This window comes from Coturnix japonica, chromosome 1 (assembly GCF_054131305.1).
Source record: "Coturnix japonica strain WE chromosome 1, WE-NBRP24, whole genome shotgun sequence".
Classification (NCBI taxonomy): domain Eukaryota; kingdom Metazoa; phylum Chordata; class Aves; order Galliformes; family Phasianidae; genus Coturnix; species Coturnix japonica.
In genome coordinates this window covers 126,687,102-126,710,492 of record NC_140663.1, presented here as the reverse complement: position 1 = coordinate 126,710,492, position 23,391 = coordinate 126,687,102, and the positions used below count along the sequence as shown (strand labels likewise).

General features: G+C 38.5%; 1 protein-coding gene and 1 long non-coding RNA gene across 44 annotated transcripts in view; one reads left to right on the top strand and one right to left on the bottom strand.

Moving 5' to 3' along the window:
- LOC146762704 (uncharacterized) overlaps nucleotides 1–7,712 on the bottom strand; it is a 29,024-nt gene extending 21,312 nt beyond the window's left edge. For both annotated transcript variants that reach the window (XR_014941706.1, XR_014941705.1), the window contains exon 1: nucleotides 7,622–7,712. This is a non-coding gene — a long non-coding RNA (uncharacterized LOC146762704). The remainder of the gene's footprint in view (nucleotides 1–7,621) is intronic.
- MCF2L (MCF.2 cell line derived transforming sequence like) overlaps nucleotides 1–23,391 on the top strand; it is a 141,796-nt gene that overhangs the window by 100,934 nt on the left and 17,471 nt on the right. For 32 of the 42 annotated variants that reach the window (XR_014941685.1, XM_085534671.1, XM_085534664.1 and 29 more), the window contains 12 exons: nucleotides 6,328–6,418; nucleotides 14,497–14,616; nucleotides 15,266–15,382; nucleotides 15,887–16,036; nucleotides 16,741–16,865; nucleotides 18,340–18,454; nucleotides 19,401–19,520; nucleotides 20,333–20,524; nucleotides 20,740–20,928; nucleotides 21,598–21,757; nucleotides 21,899–21,969; nucleotides 23,002–23,078. Coding sequence is in view for 41 of the 42 variants with exons in the window: in XM_085534671.1 (XP_085390797.1) it covers nucleotides 6,328–6,418; nucleotides 14,497–14,616; nucleotides 15,266–15,382; nucleotides 15,887–16,036; nucleotides 16,741–16,865; nucleotides 18,340–18,454; nucleotides 19,401–19,520; nucleotides 20,333–20,524; nucleotides 20,740–20,928; nucleotides 21,598–21,757; nucleotides 21,899–21,969; nucleotides 23,002–23,078 (1,527 nt within the window). In the remaining variant the exon portion in view is untranslated. Of the gene's footprint in view, nucleotides 1–5,495; nucleotides 6,117–6,327; nucleotides 6,419–8,146; nucleotides 8,436–8,542; nucleotides 8,776–9,978; nucleotides 10,033–14,496; nucleotides 14,617–15,265; nucleotides 15,383–15,886; nucleotides 16,037–16,740; nucleotides 16,866–18,339; nucleotides 18,455–19,400; nucleotides 19,521–20,332; nucleotides 20,525–20,739; nucleotides 20,929–21,597; nucleotides 21,758–21,898; nucleotides 21,970–23,001; nucleotides 23,079–23,391 lie in introns of those variants that run through there. The other 10 variants (XM_085534821.1, XM_085534815.1, XM_085534804.1 and 7 more) reach the window with 7 other exon arrangements.

The following is a 23,391-nucleotide window of genomic DNA, read 5'->3' as shown; positions in this document are numbered from 1 at the left end:
AAATTAAATTGTAGAATACATTGCAAAAATCACAGGAAAGTGTCAGGTCTCATAGTTTGGCTGATTTTGTTGTGTATGGAGGGGGAGGTTTGTTTGGGTTTTTTGTTTGTTTAAATGTCTAGCTAGTGGATTTGTGTTGGAATCAAATGGATAAACTACCCGGTTTTGAAATGGAGTCGATGTTACAATAATGAATATTAAAGACTTAAAGGCAGCAAAACTACTACCTAATCTCTACTTAGTGCTGGTGGCTGGTGACTTCATTTAATAAGGCAACTGAACTTCAACTTCGATTTATCTTTGTTAAATTCCTAAGCCATTCACTTTTTTTTGCTGTGTGAAGAACTGCGTCCTCTAGAGCAAAGCTGGTGTTCGGATAGAAGTCCTGGTTGTCACACACAGAGGGCACAGAGAGGAAATGTGGCACAAGCCTCTGCTAGGTGATCTGTTACTATTTAGTTCCTGTCACCACAGGGCTTGTCTGAATTATTTCTTTGTAATTGCTGTAGTAAAAATGTCTGCCTTTGTTTATTAATATCACGTTCTTCATTATATTGTCTGACTGTCTTCTGGGGCCTAATCTTGCTCCTGTTCCTCACCCCCTTAGAAGGCATCCTTAGCAGCAGCAGGAGAAATGAAGTCTTTTAAGTTGCTCAGGTTCAGTAAGTTTAAATGCCCCATAAAATGTGGGATACAAAGTTTATTTTGGGAAACAATAGCCTTGGTAGTTATTGTCTGGTTTCCAGTGGTCTGTTCCTAAGCAAAGGAACAGGAAATGTTCTTCTTGGGGGCCCTAACTTGTGCTCTGATGATTGAATTTAGGATGATTTCTGACTTCAAAGAGTAATGGCTGTTGGAAGCATTTTCATGAATAACTGCATGATGGGAATGCTTGAATTTCAAAGTGCTCAAGCTGTGGGACTGCCTACATTTTATATGCTGAACTTGTTTGAGCACAAACGTGTCTTCTATACTAGTTGCAAGCCTGCCTTTGAGAATCCTTTTTTTTTTTTAAAGAGCTGATCTGCATAACTATTTTTGTGGCACGAGCATAATTACCTTATGGATAGAATGGTGGACAGTACACTGTATAGGCAGTAGCATTCCTAAGATGAACTGTCACCATGTCTTGCATGTTTTCCCCTTTTGTGGTACCAATGTATGATCAATGCATGTGAATGGGCCAATTCCACAATGCTTTCTACATCATCTCACATCTTGTATACTAGAAAAGATCAGGATTAAGTAAGCAGCTTGATGAGATACCACATCTCTTCAAGCAGTGTGAGTGTATCACAGATACATGCTGGTGATTAATGAGGAGCTACAGAGTGAGTAAGCAAGTGGTACTGAGGATCTGTTAGGGATTTATACGTATAATGCAGTGACTTGCCTCCAGTTTGCTGCATGATCTGCCTTGATGCTGTTGATGCAGTAATTCCACATGGAATATTACTGAAGTCCTGCTATTGAAATAGCTGTTCAGCCACTGAAAGCAAGAATTATAGTCAGCCTGTATGTATAGGCAGAGGCTCTCAAGGCAGTAAGAGATCTGGTGTATAATGGAAGCCAGCTGGATAATAATAATAATAGGACTTAAAGACTGAAACCCGTTTTTATTAAACTGAAATAATTTAACCTAAAGTGCTCTTCTGAATTTCAAATATCTGAAAACTTGATATTAACAAGTTGCTGTGACAAGCCTGAAGATTTAATCTGTTTTTTTGGTAGCAAAGAACAGGGACTGCAAGCAGTTGCCATACAACACTGTGAAAGCAGTAGGAACTTATTTGTATAGTTGTTGTTGCCACCCATACCTTGGAGAAATGCAGGGATCTTTCAGATGGTGACTATGTAATTGCTTCCACATACCCCAGAGGAAAGGAAGTTCCTTTCTGCAGTCCTACATACTATTAAGTTTTCCCACCCTTTCCCCCAGGTGCATGAGATCATGAGTCATGTAAACTGGACACAGAGGGAGATGTCCCCATAACCTAAAGCTGAGGAGTCGCTAGGTGGAAAATTTGGGTTCTGCTTTACACTCGGTGCTTTTTGACAGGTATTTAACCTCATTCTCACCACCCCCAGATAGTGTTGCAGTGGATCCCCAAGGTGGATGGAGGGATGAACGGGAAGTCCATCCTCTGTTGCATTTTTCTTTTCTTTTCCATAATCTGTCCTCTGTGGCCACCACTTCCCATTCCCTGCTTTCTACCCTTCTGACCTGACCTTTTGAGTTTGCTGGTTTCTCTGCCTTTCTGAAAATGTTGTATCCTTTGTGCTGTTATGAAAGCAGAACTAAACGATCTGAACTCGTGATGCATGTTTTGTGTTACGAGAGAAACATAGGAAGGAAACACTAACTTTGAATTACAAGCTTATAATTTATCTTTCAGAAAGTACACCGGATACAAGTTCATGTGTTAAGAAGTAAAAAAAAAAAAATAGAGGTTGTAAGGGAAATGTCAAGATGCCTTGATAGTCAGGTGCTACTCCTAGGGCTGCCTCTTGTTTCTTGCTGTAATGGTTAGTTTTATAGTCATTTACAGTGCTGACAAATTTTCTTTCCTGATTTCTCACCTTATTTTTTGTTGTTTGGGTATTAGACCACATGTCAGAGCTGTTCTCAGGAGACTAGGGAACAATCCACTGTGCTTCCAAGGAATATCCAGTTTTCTATCCTTTAGTCAGGGACTTGACATTTCTGAGAATGATGGCCTACATGGAAAGGAAACCCCTTCCCTTCAGAAAATCTGCTAAATCCAGGGCTGCAGATTCTCACGTTTGTTATCAAGAGTGTCTCCTGTTGAGCTGGGCTGGAGATTTCACTGCAGTTGCAGCAGGAGCTGCTCTGGAGCCAGGTCAGCTAACCAGAGCTGGGGGCCTGTCTGGGACGTGAGGACATTCTGCTGACAAGCTGGTGTGGCCAGCAAGCTGCTGAAACTTGCTGAGGTATTCCTAGGACAAGACAGCAAGAAATAGGAGCAGCTGAAGCAATGAGTGGGAAGAAGACAAATGTGGGTGTTGGTGACAAGCTTGCTGGTGATAGATGCAGATGCATGGAAAGAACTGAGCTAAACTGATGCAAGTGGAGCACAGCTGGAGTAAGGCTTTGAGGCAAAGCTTCACAAGCAGGAGCAGGCCATGTTTATCAAACCATTCTTCTGGTGAAGTACAGACACAGAATAGGAACCAAAATGCCTCATTCTCAAGCAAACTGGAGTGGGGGAGTGGATCAGGAAATGAATATTTGGTTTGAATGTAATAAATATGGTAAAGTGAGTCGGGTCACTCTCGGTGGATGAGAAGGCAATGAAAAATTGAAAACATGCTTGTTAGCAAAGTACCACTCATCCTATGCATTAAAGAGGTTGGCGAGGGCAGTCTTGCAAGTTGTCTTGTATGCAGGTACAAGATGTTTTTAAGTGTGGGTGGTAGGAAAGAGAGGGAAATTGAGCAAGGCTGGACTGGCAAGCAGACCTGTTTCCAGTGTTTACTTGTTCTTGCATACGTGACTTTGTGTCTTGTTAATATTCACAGCTTTGTTGTACACAATGTCTCAGTTTGGTTTGTTGCTTCCTGCTTACCACTTGCTGGAGCTGGATTGTAGGTTCAATAGCCAACCATTTGCAGTGAGGCACTGTCATCATAATAACAAATCTTTTCCCACAGTGACTGTCTAGAAGCCCCTTTCCTCAAGAGCATCTGTATTAATAATCATTCACTTACGGAGAGTTGAATGTGCAAAAGGGATGGTTACCTTTCTGCTAATTTCTAGTACCAAGTTGAAGTTCTCCTTTACCTTTCACTTTTTTTTCCTCCATGCTCACCTCTCTCGTATCTTCTGTAAGACTTGATAACATTATTGGGTGGGTCAAATCATGATTTAGGAGTTGACAGATGACGTATCTTTGAGTGACACAACAAAACTCAGTGAAAGATTCAGAACAGAGCATTTATGTTTTTTAAGCAACCTAGTAAGCATGGTAATACCTTGAGGTCCGATGCACCACTGGGTCTCTTCTAGCCAGCGATGGGAATGCTAGCACTTATTTCTTCGCCTGAGATGGAGTCTTGTTCTAAATCAAAGAAAGCTGATGAAGGACACCTTTGGGGCTCTCCTGCTGATGTTCTCCTTTGTCAGCTCATCCTTTTTAGTACAACTTGTCTTTGGTATTAGACTGCCTAATGCTTGATGTTGAGGCAGGTGATGAACACTCATCTGTGTGGAGCTCTCATCTGGACCTTCTCCAGGTTTCCAGCTGAATTTGTTCTTTTCTGTGCCCTGAAAATAAGTCAGATGTTCTTTCAGAGGCTTTAATGTTGTTCCTGTTGTACGTGCTTGTTGGTAAAATACAATGTAGATGTTACATTTGGATGTTCTGTGTGATCTGCTCTGCTTTGTACTGAGGAAGTATGCAGAAATTTTAGGACTTCTGAGGACTTCTACCGATAATAGAAAATAATTCTCACGGAGTCATAAAATGTCAAAACCCCCATGAACTGTTATGGAAATAGCTGTATCGAGTTTTGGACTTGATCCATCTTGGGTTGTGTGACCCAAGGTGTACATTATGTTGACATATGTACATATTGTTATTGTGGGATGTGGTTGCTGTTAGCATTTTATCTTGCTCAGTGACTGAACGTTATAATGTTGGGAAGTTTTAGTAGGATACAAGATGTTAAAAAACTAGTCTAGATTTATTTCCTCTTGCCCTTCAAATAACGAGGAGGAAAAAGGAAAGCTTTACTAAATCATGTAAATATACTGTGGTGGTAAGCGTATTCCTAATATAAAGCCCTATTTGTCTGCAAGTGTTATTCAGTTCTTACAAGACAGCCACTCGGATCTTGTTTATCAGTGTTATACTAGCCCAGAGGCAACAGTTAAATAACATGTGCTGAATGTGAGCTGTGAGAGGTGGTACTTAAAACTTGTTAAAATGACTTACCAGCTGCTTATGAAAGAAAGCAAGTGTTGTAGTTTCTTTGCACTTCTGATTATTTCTGTTTCCCCCTAAATATTTAGTCTGTAAATTGGAGAAGTGTACAGCTTATAAAGGAGAGGGAATAGACTGTAAAACATGTTTGAATTTGTTGTTTTGAACATTAGCTTAAGGTGCTGCATCTAGTTACTTGTAATTTACATTTTCCTTGGATTCCTTTTATTATTATGCTATCAAAATGATCCTATGTTTTCATATGAGTCAGCAATGCAATTCAGGGTTCCTAATGATCTGTTGCGTCAGTAGGTTTTTAATCTCCTTATTTTTTAAGGCATTGTGATAAATCAGTACATACTATTTCCCAGCACTTGACACAGCACAGGCAGCAGGCCTTGCAGTGAAATTAATATCTGGAATTACAGTCCAGCTGAGAGATTAAAAATAACCAAATATACAAGAAAATAACAAATTCGAGCTTGTCTGCCTTGTGTTTGCCTGTCGTCTTCATTTTGATTGCGATTGGCCGGCAAGGTCTGCTGCTGGCGTTACACAATTGGCTTAGATGGGAAATTACAAAACAGAAGCAGATCGCTTTATTTGTACTCCGTAGCACATGCAGCTGAGCACAGGCGAACAAGAAGCGTCACCCGTACGCAAGGATTTAAGTGCTCTTTTATCACAGATGTTTCCATTCCAGGGAAGTGCTGCGTATCTCATTTTTCAGATCTATGACTTTGAGTTTTTAAATGCCGTAGGGGTTTCTTGCCTTGGTGAATGTCAGAATGTACCCAGGAATGAATTTGTAACCTGGAAGCATTTGAAAATTTCAGATGCACAGAAGAATGTCATGGAAGGATCAGAAAAACCTGCATTTTTAAATCGTTTTAAATATTAGTAAGGAGGAAGGCAATACAGACAGAAGGTTGAAAGCAGATGCAATAGGAAAATGACTTTGTTTTAATCCTGGAATTATGGTGTTGGAAACAGCATGAAGGAGGGATTATATCGGCACCAAAGCAATGGAGAATCAAAGAGAGTTATTTTCCTCTGAAATAATCTCTGCGCAAGATGTGTAAAAATTACTTTCCATGAAAAAGAGCAATTAATGATTTGAATATGGTCTGAAGCTCTGTGGGACATATTTGGGACTGCTGCATCTTTCCACTGGTGTGTACTGCATCTTCATCTACAATACCTTAAAGACAATTCTACAAAAAAGAGTCAACCTGCTGATTGTTTGCATCTGTTGTTGTGTTTTTAGTTTGTTTGTTTTTAAATAGCTTTTACCTCCAGTATTTCGAGTAAGAGAAGAAGAGAAGTTCAAGTTGTGTTTTTAACAGAACTTTCTCCTTTTTTCTTCTTTTTCCTCCATACTTAGTTTACGAGATGCCAGAATCGGATTTATTCTTGTCATAGACCGCAGACAGGACAAATGGACTTCTGTGAAAGCCTCCATACTACGGATAGCAGTGAGTACTGTTTTACATTAATTCCTTATAAAGATTTTCCATGTTGAACCTCTGTCTTGGGGGGGCGGGAGGGGGAGGAAAGCTGCGGGAGCTTTTTCTTCAACAAAATATGAGCTAATGTACGACACACAAAATATGTAGTTCTTGTGTCCCAGCTGGCTGGAGCTAAGTGTCATGTGCCCTTGACATGCTTTTAATGCAATGTGCAGCTCCTAATATCAGCCCTAGAGGGCAGCTGGGGAGCACGATTTTGAGGTGCACATGTGAACGTTGCACGATGTACAAGTGGGAGCAGCCCTTGGATGGGCAGACCATGTGCACTGCTGAGTTGTGGATCCACTTTGCACTAGCTGAGCATTAAGGTTCTGAATTTGTTTACCTCTTGTCAAAGGAATGAAGGTTTAAAAGCTTGTCATGTGGTGTTTGAATAAAAACAAGAGTTGCCTTCAGGCTGAAAAATCTCAACCAACAAATACCGACACTATAAATTTTGGTCTCTGTTTTAATAATGATTTTTTTGAAATATGGGAAGTGACATTTAGAGGACTTTGTTAACATAAGTAGGAAAGGACAGATCCATATTTATCATGCGCTCAAATCCTTGTCATACTATGTGTTGTTTTTATTTTTTCTATTTTCATGTTGTCCTGGCTTGAATTGTATTTACGGTCTTTCCAGTAACTGCTGAAAAACAAAGCTAGAAGAATCTTTCATTTAATTTCTTTATTCACTTTAATTACCAAAAATTTTAGTTCTGTTAGTAAGTTCAGTCAAACCAGTACGAGTCACGTCTTGATGTGGCCCTTTTTTGATCAAATGCTTTTGTTGCTAGTTACAAGGTACTTATGTAACAATAATAAAATACTCCTGCTCTCTAACTATTTGTGAATGAAAGCATAAGACATAGTACACTGTCCCACCCTGTTCCCTGCTTTGTTTCACCTGGTGAGAAGTCAGTGAGTACAGATCACTTCACTGACACAGATCAGATGCACCAAAACAAATTATTAAATGTATTTTGAGCAAGCTATTGCATAGATGAACTATAATCACAGGTATACTAAGCAAACAATGTATTAGCCTATGACTAGTCAGTTCTCTGGAGAGAGGTAAATTAGGGTAAGTTAAGGGTAAATTGGATTGAGTATGGTTATTTACCTTCCCTGGAATTTGTATTAGGGTAGGAAAGGTTATACAACCAACCTGTCTTGTCAGTGCATCCATCATGAACTGAGATCTGAGTTGGAGATGGGATTGGGGGTGCACGTGCTGGAGAGATCTCAGGCCAGCCAAGGGGAGCTCCTAACACTGTCCTTCAGCAGCCTGATTTTTATATCCTTTTTACATGTGATTTGCCTTGATAAGCAAGGGGGAGTGAACTGTTACAAGGTATGCAGACTCAAATACAAGCCGGGTTACAAAAAACACATACAGAAAAGCAGAGAAACTTCCGTTTGTTCCTTATGACCTTATTTCAGTTCCCAAAAACATGAGGGATTGTTCCTAGGTTAATTATCACATCTTTTAATGGTCTCCATATTTTTGCCAAAGGTGGTACTTTCTCTTTTCTTTGACAACTTCCAGTCGTATATCAGGCCCTTGACATGAGTACTAGGCTGTATGTTGTTAGGCATAGATAAGGTGAGTGGAGGCAAGTGGAGTGACAGAGGAATAGCTGCAGCCTTATCTGACCTGCACAGCTAGGGGCAGTTCTCATCCTGTTCTCCAGTTTTGCATGACCTCTCCCCTTCTTCAGCAGGCTCCACATATGCCTACAACTTGATTTTTTTCCAAAATAAATGTGTTTAGGGATGGTAAACTATTAAAAATGCACAGAAATATTAGAAAAATATTTTTTGCCACCCTGCGTTTTTGAGATGCAGTACTGAACAGATTCCAGTAGGGAAAGCCAAGGACAGCACAATTTGTGGGTGATTAAAGAAGGAAAAAGAGCTGAATCTCTGAAGTTTGTGAATCACTTTCCAAATTCAGTGTTGTACTTTCTGTTCAACATTAGGTAAGTGTTCCACAGATGGCAGTCCTTTTATTTATGTGATTAAGGCATGTTGGAGTAGGCTACTGAGGACATGTCACTTATAGTCCTAATACTAACACTTATGGTAGTTTTCCTTCAGTGTGAACAGTTCTCCCTAGAAATGCAGTTTTCGGAACTTGGACATGTATTTCCTGTGACACCAGAAGTGTAAAGGGTTGTTTCCTTTGCATGGAGAATCTTAGAGCCATTACAATTAGAAAAGACCTCTAAGATCATCTAATCCAACCGTCAAGCCATCACTGCCATGCCCAGTAACCACATCTCTCAGTGCCACGTCTACGTGGTTCTTGAACACCTCCAGGTATGCTGAATCCACTATCTCACTGGGCAGCCCGTGCCAGTGCTTGGAGATGGGTCTAAGTGCACTGCAGGTTGAAGTGTTACTGATAGCAGCTCATTTGTTTTTTCTAATTCTTTGAGCTTGAGAGTTTTGATTGTTAGCACGTTTGTCCTAGGTCATGTGATACCTACCCTACTACCTTTTTTCTCTGATCACATTTAGGGGATTGATCCTTTTATTGGTGACATCAGATGCCAGCACAGACAGGGTATTCTGGCTGGAGCAGTGCCCAGCAGGAATATCCTGGCTGGAGTATCTCTGCCCATTGCTAATATTCTGACAACTGTGGGAAATACATTTGCAAGCAGTGAACAGCTGCTAAACAGAAATTCCTAGTGTGTTTTGTTCTATTTTCAAGACTCTTAACACAGATGTTTGGTTTATACTATTAGGTGTTGAAAGCATGTTCTAAAAGAAAGCTAATGAATGAAGAATATTTATTTAAAGCGGGAATTTATGTGGAAAATCTTTCTGTTAAGAGAAATTTTTAGGCTTGATTTTTCCCACTTTATTCTTGGAGATGAATTTCTTTCCCGGGACAGAAAATGAGCAATGAAGAGCTGAATCCATATTTCATGCTGGCATGAAAGAAAACTATGCAGGTGAGGTAAAAGATGAGATGAACTCGTTTTTGTACATAGAATCATAGAATATAGCAGAGTGAGATCAGACTTTTAGACAAACAAAATCTGCACTCAGCATCATGAAAAGCTTCACTCGTACTCGTCCATCAGCCTCACATTGAAAGTCCAAAGAAAATAAGCTTTCTTATTCCTTAGGGACTAACATATCTGTGGGCAGCTGCTTGAGGAAGCAGTTGGTATGGAGGTCACTCAGTAATGAAGTTTTATCCAGTTCTGAAACTTTGCAGCCCTGTCTAAATGAAACAGGATTTCGGTTTTATCCAATCTGCTGTAGAAGTTTGTATTATGATTTGTTATCTTCAACTTAGGATGCATTGTTTGCAGGTTTTATGCCTTCTGTTTTGGACCGCATTGTTCAGATTGCTGTGTTTTTTTCTTAGCTGTTCATAAATCATAGTAAGAGAGGCCTAGTCCATTAACTGCTTTGAAGGTTAGGGCCAAGACCTTAAGCTGGCAAGAGGAGACCAGAAGCCAAAGGAGAGACTGGAGTGCTAATACCATCCTAAACCTTGCAGGAGCCAGGCAGTCCCATTTTTCTGCCATCTGGAGTTTTATCGTTGGTTTGACATCCAAGGTGAGAAACAGTGAATCACAGTAATCCAGCCTTGAGTTCTTTGGCCTTGTTTGTAGAGAGAGAGATTGAATTTCCTAGTGAGCTGATGGTGGAGGAGAGATAGGGCATTGGTTACAAAATCTGTGGTCATGAAAGATGATGTTTTGTGACAGGAATTCCTGCTAGCCCAGTTTTATACTAGCACTTTGCATTTTGTGTTGTAAAAAGTAATGATGCTTAATGGTTTGTGTGGGTTAAGCTAGAAAAAAATGTTCTCCTTTCAGCCCCCAGTTATGTTTCTTATGAAAGGCATTTTTGCTTAGGTTTAAAACCACACCAAAAAACTGATGATTGGATTAAGCTAGAAGTATTTGTGTGAATTTTGCAGCTGTTGTTTTTGAATGATTCTAGTAAATAATAAACCAAAAAAGGTTATTTTGAGATGTGATTTGCTTTTTGCCTTTATTGCCTCAAACATTTTGAGAAAATTATATGTGCAAGCACTTTCACAGTTTTCCTAGTATAGTCAGCCATTTTTTCCTGTGTATGTGATGATTTTTTTAATTAAAAAAAAAAAAAAAGAGAGAGAGAGAGAAATAAGATAATTGCTTAAATTTTGGATTCTGGACCGTAAAATCAAAAGTATCAATCACAGACCGTTGCTCTGTGGAACTGAACAGCGTGTCTGTCTATGAGGTATGTGTACCTATCAGTGTAATTCCTGTGTATGTTTAATAAGCCCAGGGCACCATAGGTAGGATGTGAAATCACAAAGGTGGTGTTTGTTCTCTCTGAGAGCACACCTTCTGGTCTTTGCTGCTGAAAGCCATCATGACCAATACCTGGTGATAGTCCCAGGCCACTGCTCTGCTCCTGCCCTGCCTCTCTGAAGGAAGAGTCTGACAACACTGCATCCTGTCTCAATGACCGTCTGCCCCTATTTTGATGACTCTTGTAATATAGGCTATTCAATTACATTGTTCCTCCTTTGGAAATGCCATCTGATCATCCAGTGGTCAAGCAGGAGTGGGCAGGATTGCTGCTCAACCTGACTGGCACAAGTAGGATGAAAGAATGACTTCAGCAACTCCCTATTGGGAGTGCCTTATTAGCAGCTTCTTAACCACAGGTACAGTATTGGTGCTACAGGTAGCCTCTGTGCCATTAATATCCTGTAAGGAAGGTGGTGATTAAGACTGTAACTAAATTTCACTGTTAAGGCAGCTCCTGTTTTGCCCAGGTAGTGTAGGTTTTTCCCATGATTCAGGTTTGGAGTAGTCATAGGGCAGCAGGCATCTCCTCTACTGGAAAGGTTTTGTTTAAGGATGATGATCTGTTTATAAGTTCCTGGCTCAGTTAGTTTTATTTCAAAACTGATGACCCCGAGCTCATCTGAATCTTTGGCACAAGCACTTGCCTGACTGGATGTGGAAGTCATGAAGAGAGATGAGCAGACAGAAAAACTATGAGTATTGCAAAGCACCAAACAAGTGCCCATGCTAATGCAAGTGAAATGAAGCAATGTATGAACTAGAGTAGGGACTACCCTGACTTAAGTAGAGGATATCAGAAATGTGTGAGCGCTGTGTAGTGTCTTGTTTTTTCTTTCTTTCACTGATACTTTTTTGTGTGGGTATTAGATTAAAGTACAGTAATTGAGACAAGATACTGGTGAAGCAGATTAATAGTAATCTAGTAAAGAAAGATGCTTTTGCATTTAAAAATACCCAGACAATTCTCAAATGCACAGACCCTTTTTGGTGTCACAGTGATGTTAAGTGACTTCAGTAAAACAAGCCTTGAAGGCACTTGATTTTATGACACTACCAAACATGCATGAGCATTTATTGCTATGTATAACACTTGGCACAGCCTTATTGAGAAGTCGTTGTTCACTATATTGGCATAGGATATGGTGGTTTCAAACTTTCTGCTTGCCTGGACTGGAGATTTTTACTCTCTGCTGTTCAGGCTGTAGTTGACTGGTTGATGAAGTTCAAGGGATGCATCTGAGGAGTGTCTTTTGCATCATATCATTGTCTGCAAGTCACCAGAGCTTTATGGGGGAAAAATAAAAAAAAAGTGTGGACAAACAGTAATATTTAGGCAGTGAAGATATAAACTTAGTTAAATGTTACTGGTCCAGCTTTGTTTACTGTGTCAACCAGTTCTTTCTTTTGTTGCTGTTTCACACAAGTTAGTTTGTGAATTTGACTCCTGGCCATGCTCAGCAAAGTTGTTAACATTTAAGACTGTTCTATGTTTTGAGGGGAAAACAAGAACCCAGTTGGAAGCACAGAAGACAGACTAGGGGAGGTAAGAACAGCATTGCAGACAAAGTTAGAATAACCAAGAATTTCAGATGAAAGATGGAGGAAATTCTCCACAGGTTTTAAACAGGAATTATTTTACATGGTGCACAACTGCAGTGATTTGAGCAGCGTTGTTTCTAGGTAGACACAGTGAAGTGGAGAGTAGTTGTAATGTATATTCTTTATCTGTTTGCCCAAGCAGGAGAGCATTCTTGATTTATCTGTGTGATTAAATTCCTATCTCATGAGAGGTAAAGCACAGTTCGTGAAAACTTACTCTTGCTTTGAATCTGTCAACTGCTATCTACCCAGTAAAAGCTGAAATGATTTTAGAGAAAATATTACATTGAAGTCTAACTACAGTCACAAAGTGTAAAACAGAGAATTTAAAGATAGAATGAAGAAATTTGTTACCAGTATATAACTAAAAATTTTTTTTTGCTATTCAGGATCTTTAGTGCTTCATAATTTCATCCCCTCTTTATGTTGTATCTACTGAACTCAAAGAAAACAAGACTAGTGCTTCCTTATGTTCTGTGTAAGGCTAAATGGGTAGCCAGCAGACACGCTGAAGACACTGCATCTGAATTTCATGTGCAAGGATGCATATCTCACATGAATGCATTTTTCAAAATGTGTTATTTCTTCTTGGAACTTCTCATCCTGATGTTGGTATTGACAGTGAATAAATTTCTTCTTGGGGGGAGGAGGTGAGTTGGAGGTGAAAATTAACAGGTCAGTGGGAGTCTGCATGCTGTCATTACAGCCACAAAATAAATTGATGTGAGTTTAAATTAATAGACTGTGTAATTATCATTGCACAAATATTATTCAGGCATTTAATAAAAACATATTTTGTCTGTTCTTGCAAGTGTTTCTTAGCGTGAGTTAAATCTTAAATTTGAAGTTGCCTTTGTTATAATAACTTTGAAAGATGGTCTTTATTTTTTTCATCTGATTACAGGCAGGAATCTTGCATTTAATGTCTGTCCTCTGTTTGATAACTGTGTGTTAATAAGTCCACGGGGTGTACTACTTTCAATATGCAAAGAAAGATTGCTTGTGGCACAAGGATGGAGAACTTGTGTGGGCAATCGGAATTGCTGTGATTCTGTTCCCAGCCCCCTGAGGGACTCCACTGGAGCTGAATCACTGCACTTCCTAGAAAATTTGGGCATTGTTAGAGTGGAGGCGGATTGTAAAGTTTAAGTCTGTACAATTTCTCAGCTAGTTTGAGTTCTTGGAGTATATGGAGAACCACAATGCAACCATGAAATATTCAATAGAAGTTTTTAACTATTTTTGTGTTTAAAAGTTTGTCATGCCTGCTGCTAAATGCTTGGAATACCCTGGAACCTTAAAAATGACAATGGAATCTACTTGATCATTATTATAAACTTCGCTTTAGGGAGCTTTAGTACCTCCCTGCAGTGGAAATACTGAATATGGGAGAAGATTTGTGTCATTTCAAGAATGGATACGTGATAAGTATGTGAATTTCTGGCAAGGCAGAGGGTTTGTTTGTTTGCTTGTCTTGTAATTTAGTGCAACAAATCAGCTTTCCTTCTCCTCTCTTCTGTTTTCTCCATGCCACTTTAAGAACTGGGAAGAATCTATCAGACCACAAGTTGAGAGATGATGAGAAAAAGCACAGCTGAGGATAATTTTTGTTTTATTTTTGTCTGCAGAATTTGTGCTTACCTCTTCTATGCTACTGCCTGATAAATTCAGTTTTGGTAGTGATAGTTTGTATAGGCAACTGGCAAGATAGCTCGCACAAACAAGAAACTTGTTATGTGTTCAGATAATAGCAGAGATTTCTCTTGGCACCTTCTATTAGAGAAAAGATAAGGTAACCACCATTGGAAGTATTGTAGAAAAAATGCTAACCTATCTTTGTCTGTTCATTAGCCTCCTTGGCTATGATGTCATCTTAACACGTAACTGAAGATACAAGTGTTACAAGCCAGCCCTGAAAGATTTGATTCCAGGAGAATAGATTCCTGTTCCCAAGATGCATAAAGGTCTCATTGAATGGAGCCCTCTGTGCATGCCTTGTTTGGTTTATAATTGGTCCCCCCGTTATGGAGAATTTTGATACAGTTGGTTTGTGGTTTAACAGAGGCTTCTCCTTAGAAGCACCAGAAAATAACACATTAAACTCATTTTGCAGGCATCTTTCCCAGGGAACTTGCAACTCGTCCTCGTTCTGCGCCCTACGGGACTTTTTCATCGAGCTCTCTCAGACATTGCATTCAGGCTCCACAGAGATGAGTTTAAAATGAAAGTACCTGTAAGTAATCTTCTGTTTCCACTTTGTTATCTGTTGAAGTACTTATTCTAGCCAGTAATGTTTTATTTTAAAATAAGCTTTGAAACTATGCAAGCTGAAGATATTCAAATAAATACAAATAGATGTTGGTATGAGTTATTTAATGTCTGTCGGCTGTCAGTTGACTGTGTTGAAGCTAGTTAAGATACGTTCCCTGCTGTCCTTATTTATTTCTTAGAACCAGTCCATACATTCCTTATCCATGAAGGTACAACTGTTCTCTCCCATAGACACAGGAGATCAAATATGAACAAGAAATGAATGAGATGTTGTTGCTCTTAAAAAAAAAGAAAACAAAACACTCATGTATAGTTTATCAAGATTTGAAAATGAGTAAAAGCTGTTGGAGTAATTTATGTTGTATGATTCAGAAGTTCTTTTTAAGGTGTGCTTTGGAGCCCAGTGCTCATTTACAGTTATTTAAGATTATATCATCAAGTGTTAAGCTTTTTTGTTTCTTTTCACGTTGTTCCTTTTTGGAAATATTTCTATCACTTGTTTCTATATGAAAATGAAGTTTTTATAATAGAAGCTGGAAGAATCTTTAATAAGGGACATTTCACCACTGATCGTGTTCCTTTTTTTTTTTTTTTTTTTTCCACTTCTGCAGATCATAATGCTGGGCTCAGTATCAGAACTGCAGGGTTACATTGATAAGACACAATTAACAGAAGATCTTGGTGGCACCCTGGATTACTGCCATAACAGATGGCTGTCCCGTCGCACTGTAAGTCTTGGTTGCTGTTTTGACTTTTTAGTTTCATGAGCTCTTCTGTTTTATACCCTGTCATTTATAAAGCGTATTCCAAGTTGATGCAAGTTGACTTGCTCTGAGTGAGAAGATGTTCCCAGTGGTACTTAGTCATCTTAAAGAAATATGAGTAATAACTTGGGAGTGGTTTTCTGAATGCTTGGAGCAAAGGAACTGCAGTGTATTGTTGTGTTGGGGTATGTTGTTTTTGCTACAAGAAAGAAAAAGCTCAAGTTGTAAAATAGCTCCAGATTTTAAAAATGAGGAAGATATACCTGATACAAGCCTAGAAAAAAACATACAATTAAGGAATTAATGGTGATGGTATTTGTTGCTTACAAAATTATGCTTTGACCATTTTTAATCATGTAATTAATCTGTTCAAGTTTGTTTTGTGAGTTATATTTTGTGTGTATGTGTCTGTTTGTACATATGCATATGATAAGCATGAAACATCTTTAATGATTTTTATTCCAAAAGGCTATAGAAGGTTTTGCCCAAAAGGTTAAGCAAACAGCTCAGATTCTTCAGTCCTTTGGGACTGAACTGGCTGAAACAGAGCTACCAAATGATGTGCAGTCAACCAGCTCCCTTCTTGCAACACATACGGAAAAGAAGGACAAAATGAAGGTACGTATGTTTTGTAAATATGCTGTCTTCTAGTTTGAGTGCTTGTAATTTATAGCTAACATTGCTAGTAACAAGCCTGGAGGGTGTTTGGTTAATAGATTGTGATAATTAAATTATTGCATTGAAATTTCACTGAAATTGTTTTTCTTGGTGTGAAGTTAAGAATCCTCTTACTGCTTTCAATAAGGACAGTTCTTAGAGCTAAGTACACTTATGTATGAATACATCATGACTTGCATGGAAACAAATACCCTTGTATGAAGTTATGAGTTTAATTTTTAGTTTTGTTTACAGTAATAAATTCTATTTTGTTTGCATGCATAGAAAAAGGTACAACCTCTTGAAGAATGGACAAATGTTCCTTCAAATCAGCTGAAATGAATGTTTAGGGGTTTCAAAACTATATGTTTTAAGTTTGTGAGATAAGTGTAGCACAGAGATATGGTGGGAGATTGTCTATCACAAAAGTTCAGCCCAATGTAATAGGGACTTAAGACCTATAAACTGACATATAGCTTCTAGCATCATTATTGTCAACACTGATTTAGTCAAACTATGCTTGTATTGTTGCTGTTATAAACGAGGTATTTTTTTCTAGTTTGATTCCTAGAGGAGTCCAGTAATTACGGAATTCTTCCATGTGGGTTTTTCGGATTGTTTTTTGTTTACTTGTTTATTGTTTTTGTTCTTGTTTTATTTTATAGGAAGATATAAGGTTAGCAGTAGAACAGGGAGATGATATCCTTGGAAGTATTACAAAGCCAGTTACTGAGAACCCTGAATACAAACTGAATCAAGACCAACTAGACAATCAAACTACAGTGGAGAGGTGAGAGGAGTAAAATACTGAGCACACTGCTTCTGTGTTTTTGACCCCTGCCTGGCTCTATTACTTAATTCTATATGTATGCTTAGCAAGTAAGCAAATGATGCAGAGTGAATAGATAAAGGGTACTTTCAGAAATGATTCTGCTGTTATCAGATCTGCCTTAAGCAAAGTAATCCTCTGATGTCCACTACTGGATCACATGAATATAAGGAAACCTGCCTGAAAAGACTCTCAACACTGCTAATATCTCATCAAAGTAATTAGAAGCCTCTAAAGAGCTATTAAGTACTACTCTGCTCTTGGAGTATCATCTGTGCACAAACTTCCTATATGCTTCCTCTGGGCAAGTAATCGATTTTTATTTTTCTTCACTTCTCCCACCCACCCCCTTAAATTTTTTTCCAGTTTTGAAGACATTATATCATCATAGCACAGATGTAAATTTGAACTAAGCTATAAAAGCATAGCTCATTTCCCCAAGGCAGTAATCTGCATTCTTTTTTTGTCTGTCATTCCATGTTTCTGTTACTCTTGGGCTGACTTTTCTTTCCAAGTAAGTGTCGCTTCCAATGGACAAATCTTGGCAGAAGTCACTCCTTTGGAGTCATTGCTGCTATTAGCTATCTGAAGGATAATCAGGGTGGAGGTGGGGGTTGCTAATTTACCCAAAATGTTCCGCTTGATGCATTATCTGACTGAAATTGTGTTAAACTGTCTGCCTTATTTTTTTTCTAGTCAGATTTAACTTGCAAATCCAGAGTTAATTTCTATCAAAGACAAAAGTTGTTTAAAATTCGGTCCTACAGCCTTTTACGGATGTGGCCTAAATATGACAAAGCATATTGTATAGTCCATAGGGTACCACAGTGTCAAATACACTACTAGAAGAAAGGCTGAAAAGTTGAGTCTTGAGGAATTTTGCTAGAATTATAGTTGGAGAAGGTTCTTTCCATTTCAGTACAGCTGTACACTTGTCTATGATATTAAAGCAGTCTTTCTGCTTGGAAGAGGAGACAGTGACCTTCAGTTTTTTATGAGCCTTGCTCCAAGGGATGAAATGTAAGGGTAGCTGGTTGGTCACAGCAATACAAATTTATTGCTTTTTTTTTTTTCCTTTATAGCTCAAAGCTTGGGTTTTTCAGAGTCTTAGCCCACATGCATTTTTATGTTTCTGTTTGCAAGCCCCACATCCCCAGGTCAGAGCTGAAAAGCATTATTTGCAGCAACCTTCAAATCAGTGCTTAACAGTTTCTCAGATCTTAATGTTTGTTTTGGATTCCAGTTTTACATCAATGTTATTCTAGAAGAAAATTCTATGCAATACTTAAAGTTTCCTGTATTCGGTTTAATATTTTTCTTTTCTTGGAAATAATGCTTTGAGGAGACTTTTTGTTATATGTGGAAGGTTGTACCATCCTTGAAGGTTGCAGCTCCCATTCTTACAGTTTGTGTTGTTGTTTGTTTGTTTTTTAAGGCTTTTGGCTCAGCTACATGAAACAGAGTCTGCCTTTGATGAGTTCTGGATTAAGCACCAGCAAAAACTTGAGCAGTGTCTGCACCTTCGGAATTTTGAACAGAATTTTAGAGAGGTGAGAACTTCTTGGTGGCAGTCAATATTTGGTAATGTAGAAGTGATTCAGAAGCAAATACTTCCCTTCTTGTTTTCACAGCTCCTGTGTGTGTACTTGAAAGCTTTCTTCTGTTTTTTCTCTTTGACGTGTCCTTACTTGACATCTTGCTATCTCTACTACCTTGAATACTTGCCTATACAGACATAATAGCTTCTCTTCTGCAGTGTTATTTTTTCCATGGGCCCAGAAGTGTATAAGCATTGAAAAACTCCTTTGAAATCTATTCTCTACCACAGAAGCATAATGTGCTGGCTGCAAGGCTTTCATCTTGCCAATAGGCCCTTTTATGGAACCAAGACTTACCTAAACCTTCTGGCTGAAATTTTATGAAGCAGCCTCCAGCACTGTGGGTGGGAAGTTGCAACCACAACGTTAGAAGCTGGGTGGAGGCTGAACTAAAATTTTTACAGCCAGTTTCTGATCTCATGTTAGTTTAATGCATGTGCCTTATCGCACCTACAGATGCTTTACTCTGGTGTAGCTGATCTTAAAATCGGGTCCCTGTGTCTCCCCAAGATCAACATTCAGAAACCATATGACAAGTATATATATATATGTGTCTTTCTCTAAACCAATTGGTACAGTGAGGACCTCACCTCATGTTGTGCTCTCTGCATTAGTATCAGATTGTACTATTGCCATCTGGTAAAAGCAAGATGATAAATTCATCCTGGATTTTTTTTCTAGTACCAGGAAACATAATGCTCAGAAAACAAGATTGTTTCACTGCCATTTCTTTGTGTTTGATTTTTAGTTTTAGTTGTGGGGAGAGGTAGATTTGTGTCTTTGCCTCAGGAGCACCATAATGTGAGTCACCGGAGTGGGTATATTGGCTATCATCTATTTGACTGCACCTACAAGGGCACGGTCATCCTCACTGACATGTACATGTATCTCATTTCAGGTTAAAGCAGCTTTGGATATTGTGTCCGAGAGACTGTCTGCTTTCACAGATGTGGGAAACAGCTGCTCACATGCAGAGCACATTTTGAAAGACCTTGCCAACTTTGAAGAAAAATCATGTGTAAGAACTCTGCAGTTTTCTGTGTTTCTAGTGTAAGCGTGTGTTTATCGAGAGATAAATGATATTTAGTTATTAAAATATTGTATGACCAGAGCTTAAGCTAACAGCAGGGCAGGACTAAGTGTCTATTCCAATTTAGTTCTGCACATTACTTTGAAGTTTTTGACCACTGAAGTTGTCTATTTCTCAGGCAACCCTTGATAAAGAAGCAGAATGACTAAGCATAAAGCCAGCAGTTCATGGAAGAACTTGCTTGATGACTAAGGGGGGTACTTCCATTCCTGTGAAACCACTTACTGCTTTAAAAGCCGAGAATTAGAAGGCTCTGTATTGAGTGTGCAATATAGAAAAACATGATCAACAAAAACATGCTCTGAAATATTAAAGAGGAACATAATTAACACGTTAAGACCTGTGTTTCATATACATGAGAATATTGCTCTTGAGGCTGAGATGCTGGAGTGATGTTTTTATTTCAGTTCATATCACTTCTGGACTCCAAGTTACACATGTACACACACAAACAGGCCACGAAATAGCTAAGGCAAACAAGGACTAAATGTGATTCCTTCACACAGGGGCTGCGTGGTTAAACTCATTTGTATTTCTGAAGTATCTGATACAATAAGGCAGGAAACCTAAGAGTTTTTCAGTATCCAGAAAGATAGGAAATCACTTTGATTTATTAAGTCTGATATGTATTCTATATCAGTCTATGTGTTTTAACTGTGCAAAAACAAATAGTTTAAGTTCTAATTTTTTAAATGTTGTCTCAAGGAAAGATGTACCTCAATCAATGCTTGCTTTCTTAGGAAACTGTAGCAAAAGCCAGAATGCTCGCTTCAGAGGGTGACGCTTTTATTCAGAGCAATCATTATGCTGTGGACTCCATTATTCCAAAATGCAGTGAACTTCATCATCTCTGTGATGCCCTCGTTACTGAGATGGAACGGAGGAGGAATACTCTTAATAAATCTCTAGAACTGCATGGCTTACTGGAAAAGGTAAATTTTCTGTGGAGCAGTTTTGTTTCCTGTTTTGTGTTCTAAAACCTCCATCAACTCATTGTAACAGCAGATGAATAAAATACGCGGGTGTACTGGAAGTTTTGTCTTTGAATAGCTGAATTCATCACAAACAGGAAGATGAAATGTGTTATACCTTAGTGTTTGATGTTGATATCAATGCATTCTGAGCCTGTTCTTTCCTTTGTTTCCAGACTATGAGGTGGTGCGATGAAGGAATTTATCTTCTGGCTTCACAGCCTGTAGATAAGTGTCAGTCACAGGATGGTGCAGAATCAGCATTACAGGAGATTGAGAAATTCCTAGACACTGGTGCAGGCAATAAAATTGAGCTGAATAAATTGTACAGAGAGTATGCTCACATCCTCAATGAAGACCTCAAGGTACAATTATTTATTCATGTATGCATGTACCCATTTGTCAATTTTAGGATTGCTACCTTGCATGGCCATTGATAAAGCTAGTCCTCCTAAGTGACTTCATGCCATTTATGCAGGTACTTACCCAAGATGGTGGTCATGTTCTATCTTTGGATAGGCATCAAGGGATCCAGAACCGATTAATAACAACTTAAATTCTTCAGATAGTAGCACTGAATTTTTTTATTAAATAAATCTCCAATCTTTCAAATAATTATCTTTTTTATAACAAAAACATGCATTTCCTCAGTATTTGCACAACCTCTAGAAAAAAGCTGTTTCAAATAGAACTTGAAAATTCATCCCTTTCCCTTCTTGCTGATGCCATCTTGTAACAGAACCATTAGACACTTTCAAGAAAATTTCATAGTTCTTACATTTTTTTAAAAGAAAAATTGAACTTGATTGTTTTCTCTAAAGAAATAACCATAAAATGTTTTGTGACATGTTCCAACCTTAAGCATGTTAAATAACTGTAAATTATGCCTTCCTAGGTGTGAAGAGTAGGGTAATAATTTTTGTATGTGGTATGAAAGCAATCATCATTGCAAATCAATGCATCACAAATAGAAGAATAGTTTCTTGATAGGTCTCTGACGGTGATTTTTAATTTTCTTCATGTGGCAACGGTAGGAACATGTGCAAAAGGTTTTCCAAAAGCAAGAAAGCATGGAAGAAATGTTTCAAAAGAGGCAAGTAAGTCTTAAGAAACTGGCAGCTAAGCAAACACGCCCTGTTCAGCCGGTTGCACCTAGACCCGAAGCCTTTGTAAAATCTCCTTGTACCTCTCCAGGTAAGTAAATGTAGTAATTTTTTTTTTACACTATGTTAAGAAACTTGAAGAAACTTTCAGCTCTAATTTGTGTTTGTACAAACATCTGTGTTAGATCCGCTCAAGTTCTAACTGCTGTTTGGTTCTGGTTTATATGCTTAGGTCTTCAAAGAGATTGTGTATCCAACACAGAAAGCGGTGTGCTTCGGAAAGTAAACTACAGAAGAGGAAAGGTAACATTCTTTTCTGTGTTTTTTTTCATGTGCGCACTGCTTGAGAAAGCCATAACACAATGGAATATTCAAGAACTTCAAGAAGAATTAGGCTGTTTCACTGCAAATGTGCTGATATTGCCCCTATCAAAGTAACTTGAGTTTTAATAAAGACTTCTCTGTTACACAGCTGAGTATGAGAGAAGGTAAAGTAAATAGTTGCCTATATTAGGAAAAATGTTAGGGGCAGCAAAATGTAAAATCTATGAACAGGAAACATTTATTATTTGCCAGTAGTAATTGGCTACTCTTAAAACTAGCGAAAGTGAAAAGGTAGTTGTCATTGGCTCAAAGTAAGCTTCACCTGACCTAATGGTTTGCCATTCCCAAGTGGGGAAGGTCTTCCTGCTCCGCCTCCAGCAAGGAAAATAACCTGACGACAGCAGCAGAAACAAATAGTTTTCCACTGAGTTTAACTCAGTAAAGGTTCAGCAAGACTCAAGTGATGACGCAAGGAGACGGGCAAGACTGTATGACCAGCAGGGACAACAGTTGGAGAAGAGGGTTGGCTTGGGGGAGAACTGGAAGGAAAAAATATATATTTTTTTAAGCAAAAGCTTGAATTAGCTCAGATGTTACAATAAAATTCATGAAAGTGAACTTCTACCAAGTTAGTAGTTTAACAGAAAGTTAGCAGAGTGCCTGATTTTTAGCTTGGAAAGCAGACTTAGGCCAGCATTGCCTCCAAGATTATGCTGTGATGTGACATTGTCTTAATGTAGAGGGATCTTGAGCCACCGTCTTTTCTAATCTGACCTTTGACAATGAACTCCCTGTACCTAAATGTTCATGCATGCTTTGATGTATTCAGGTTGACTTGGATTTTTTTTCACGGAGTTTCTGCAAAATGATTTCATTTTTAACGGAGTGAAGCCTTTCCTGTGAAAACTCATGTAAATAGACCTGTGTGCAAAGCTCCATATTTTAAAGTGCTTTTTCCTCCTCTGTCTGTTATGCTGTGATAATTTTTTGTTTGTTTGTTTCCTTTTTTAGAGTGAAATGAGTGAACTCCATCAAAGCAGAGGAGGATCTACAATGGATGATGAAGAAAACCTAGCTGTGCTACGGCAGTAAGTATATTTTGATAAACAACAAACGTTCTTTCTCTGATTTGGTTCCAGTAAAGTCTGAGTTTGGCTTAACATTTGATAAGACAAGTATGCTTCTATGCTTTGTATGTGGAGAAAAGATACTTCGGTCTGTCTGCTGCTTTATTTAAAGTTTGTATAGTATCAGAGTTGAGCTTTGCTACAGCGAGATAATACTCTGGGAGGATAATTACATATTTTCATGTCAGAGAAGACAGTTTTGAGGAATAAGCATTCTGTAAATCTGTCATATACTTTGGTCTCTGTGCTTCGGAAGACAATTTTATTGTTGTTT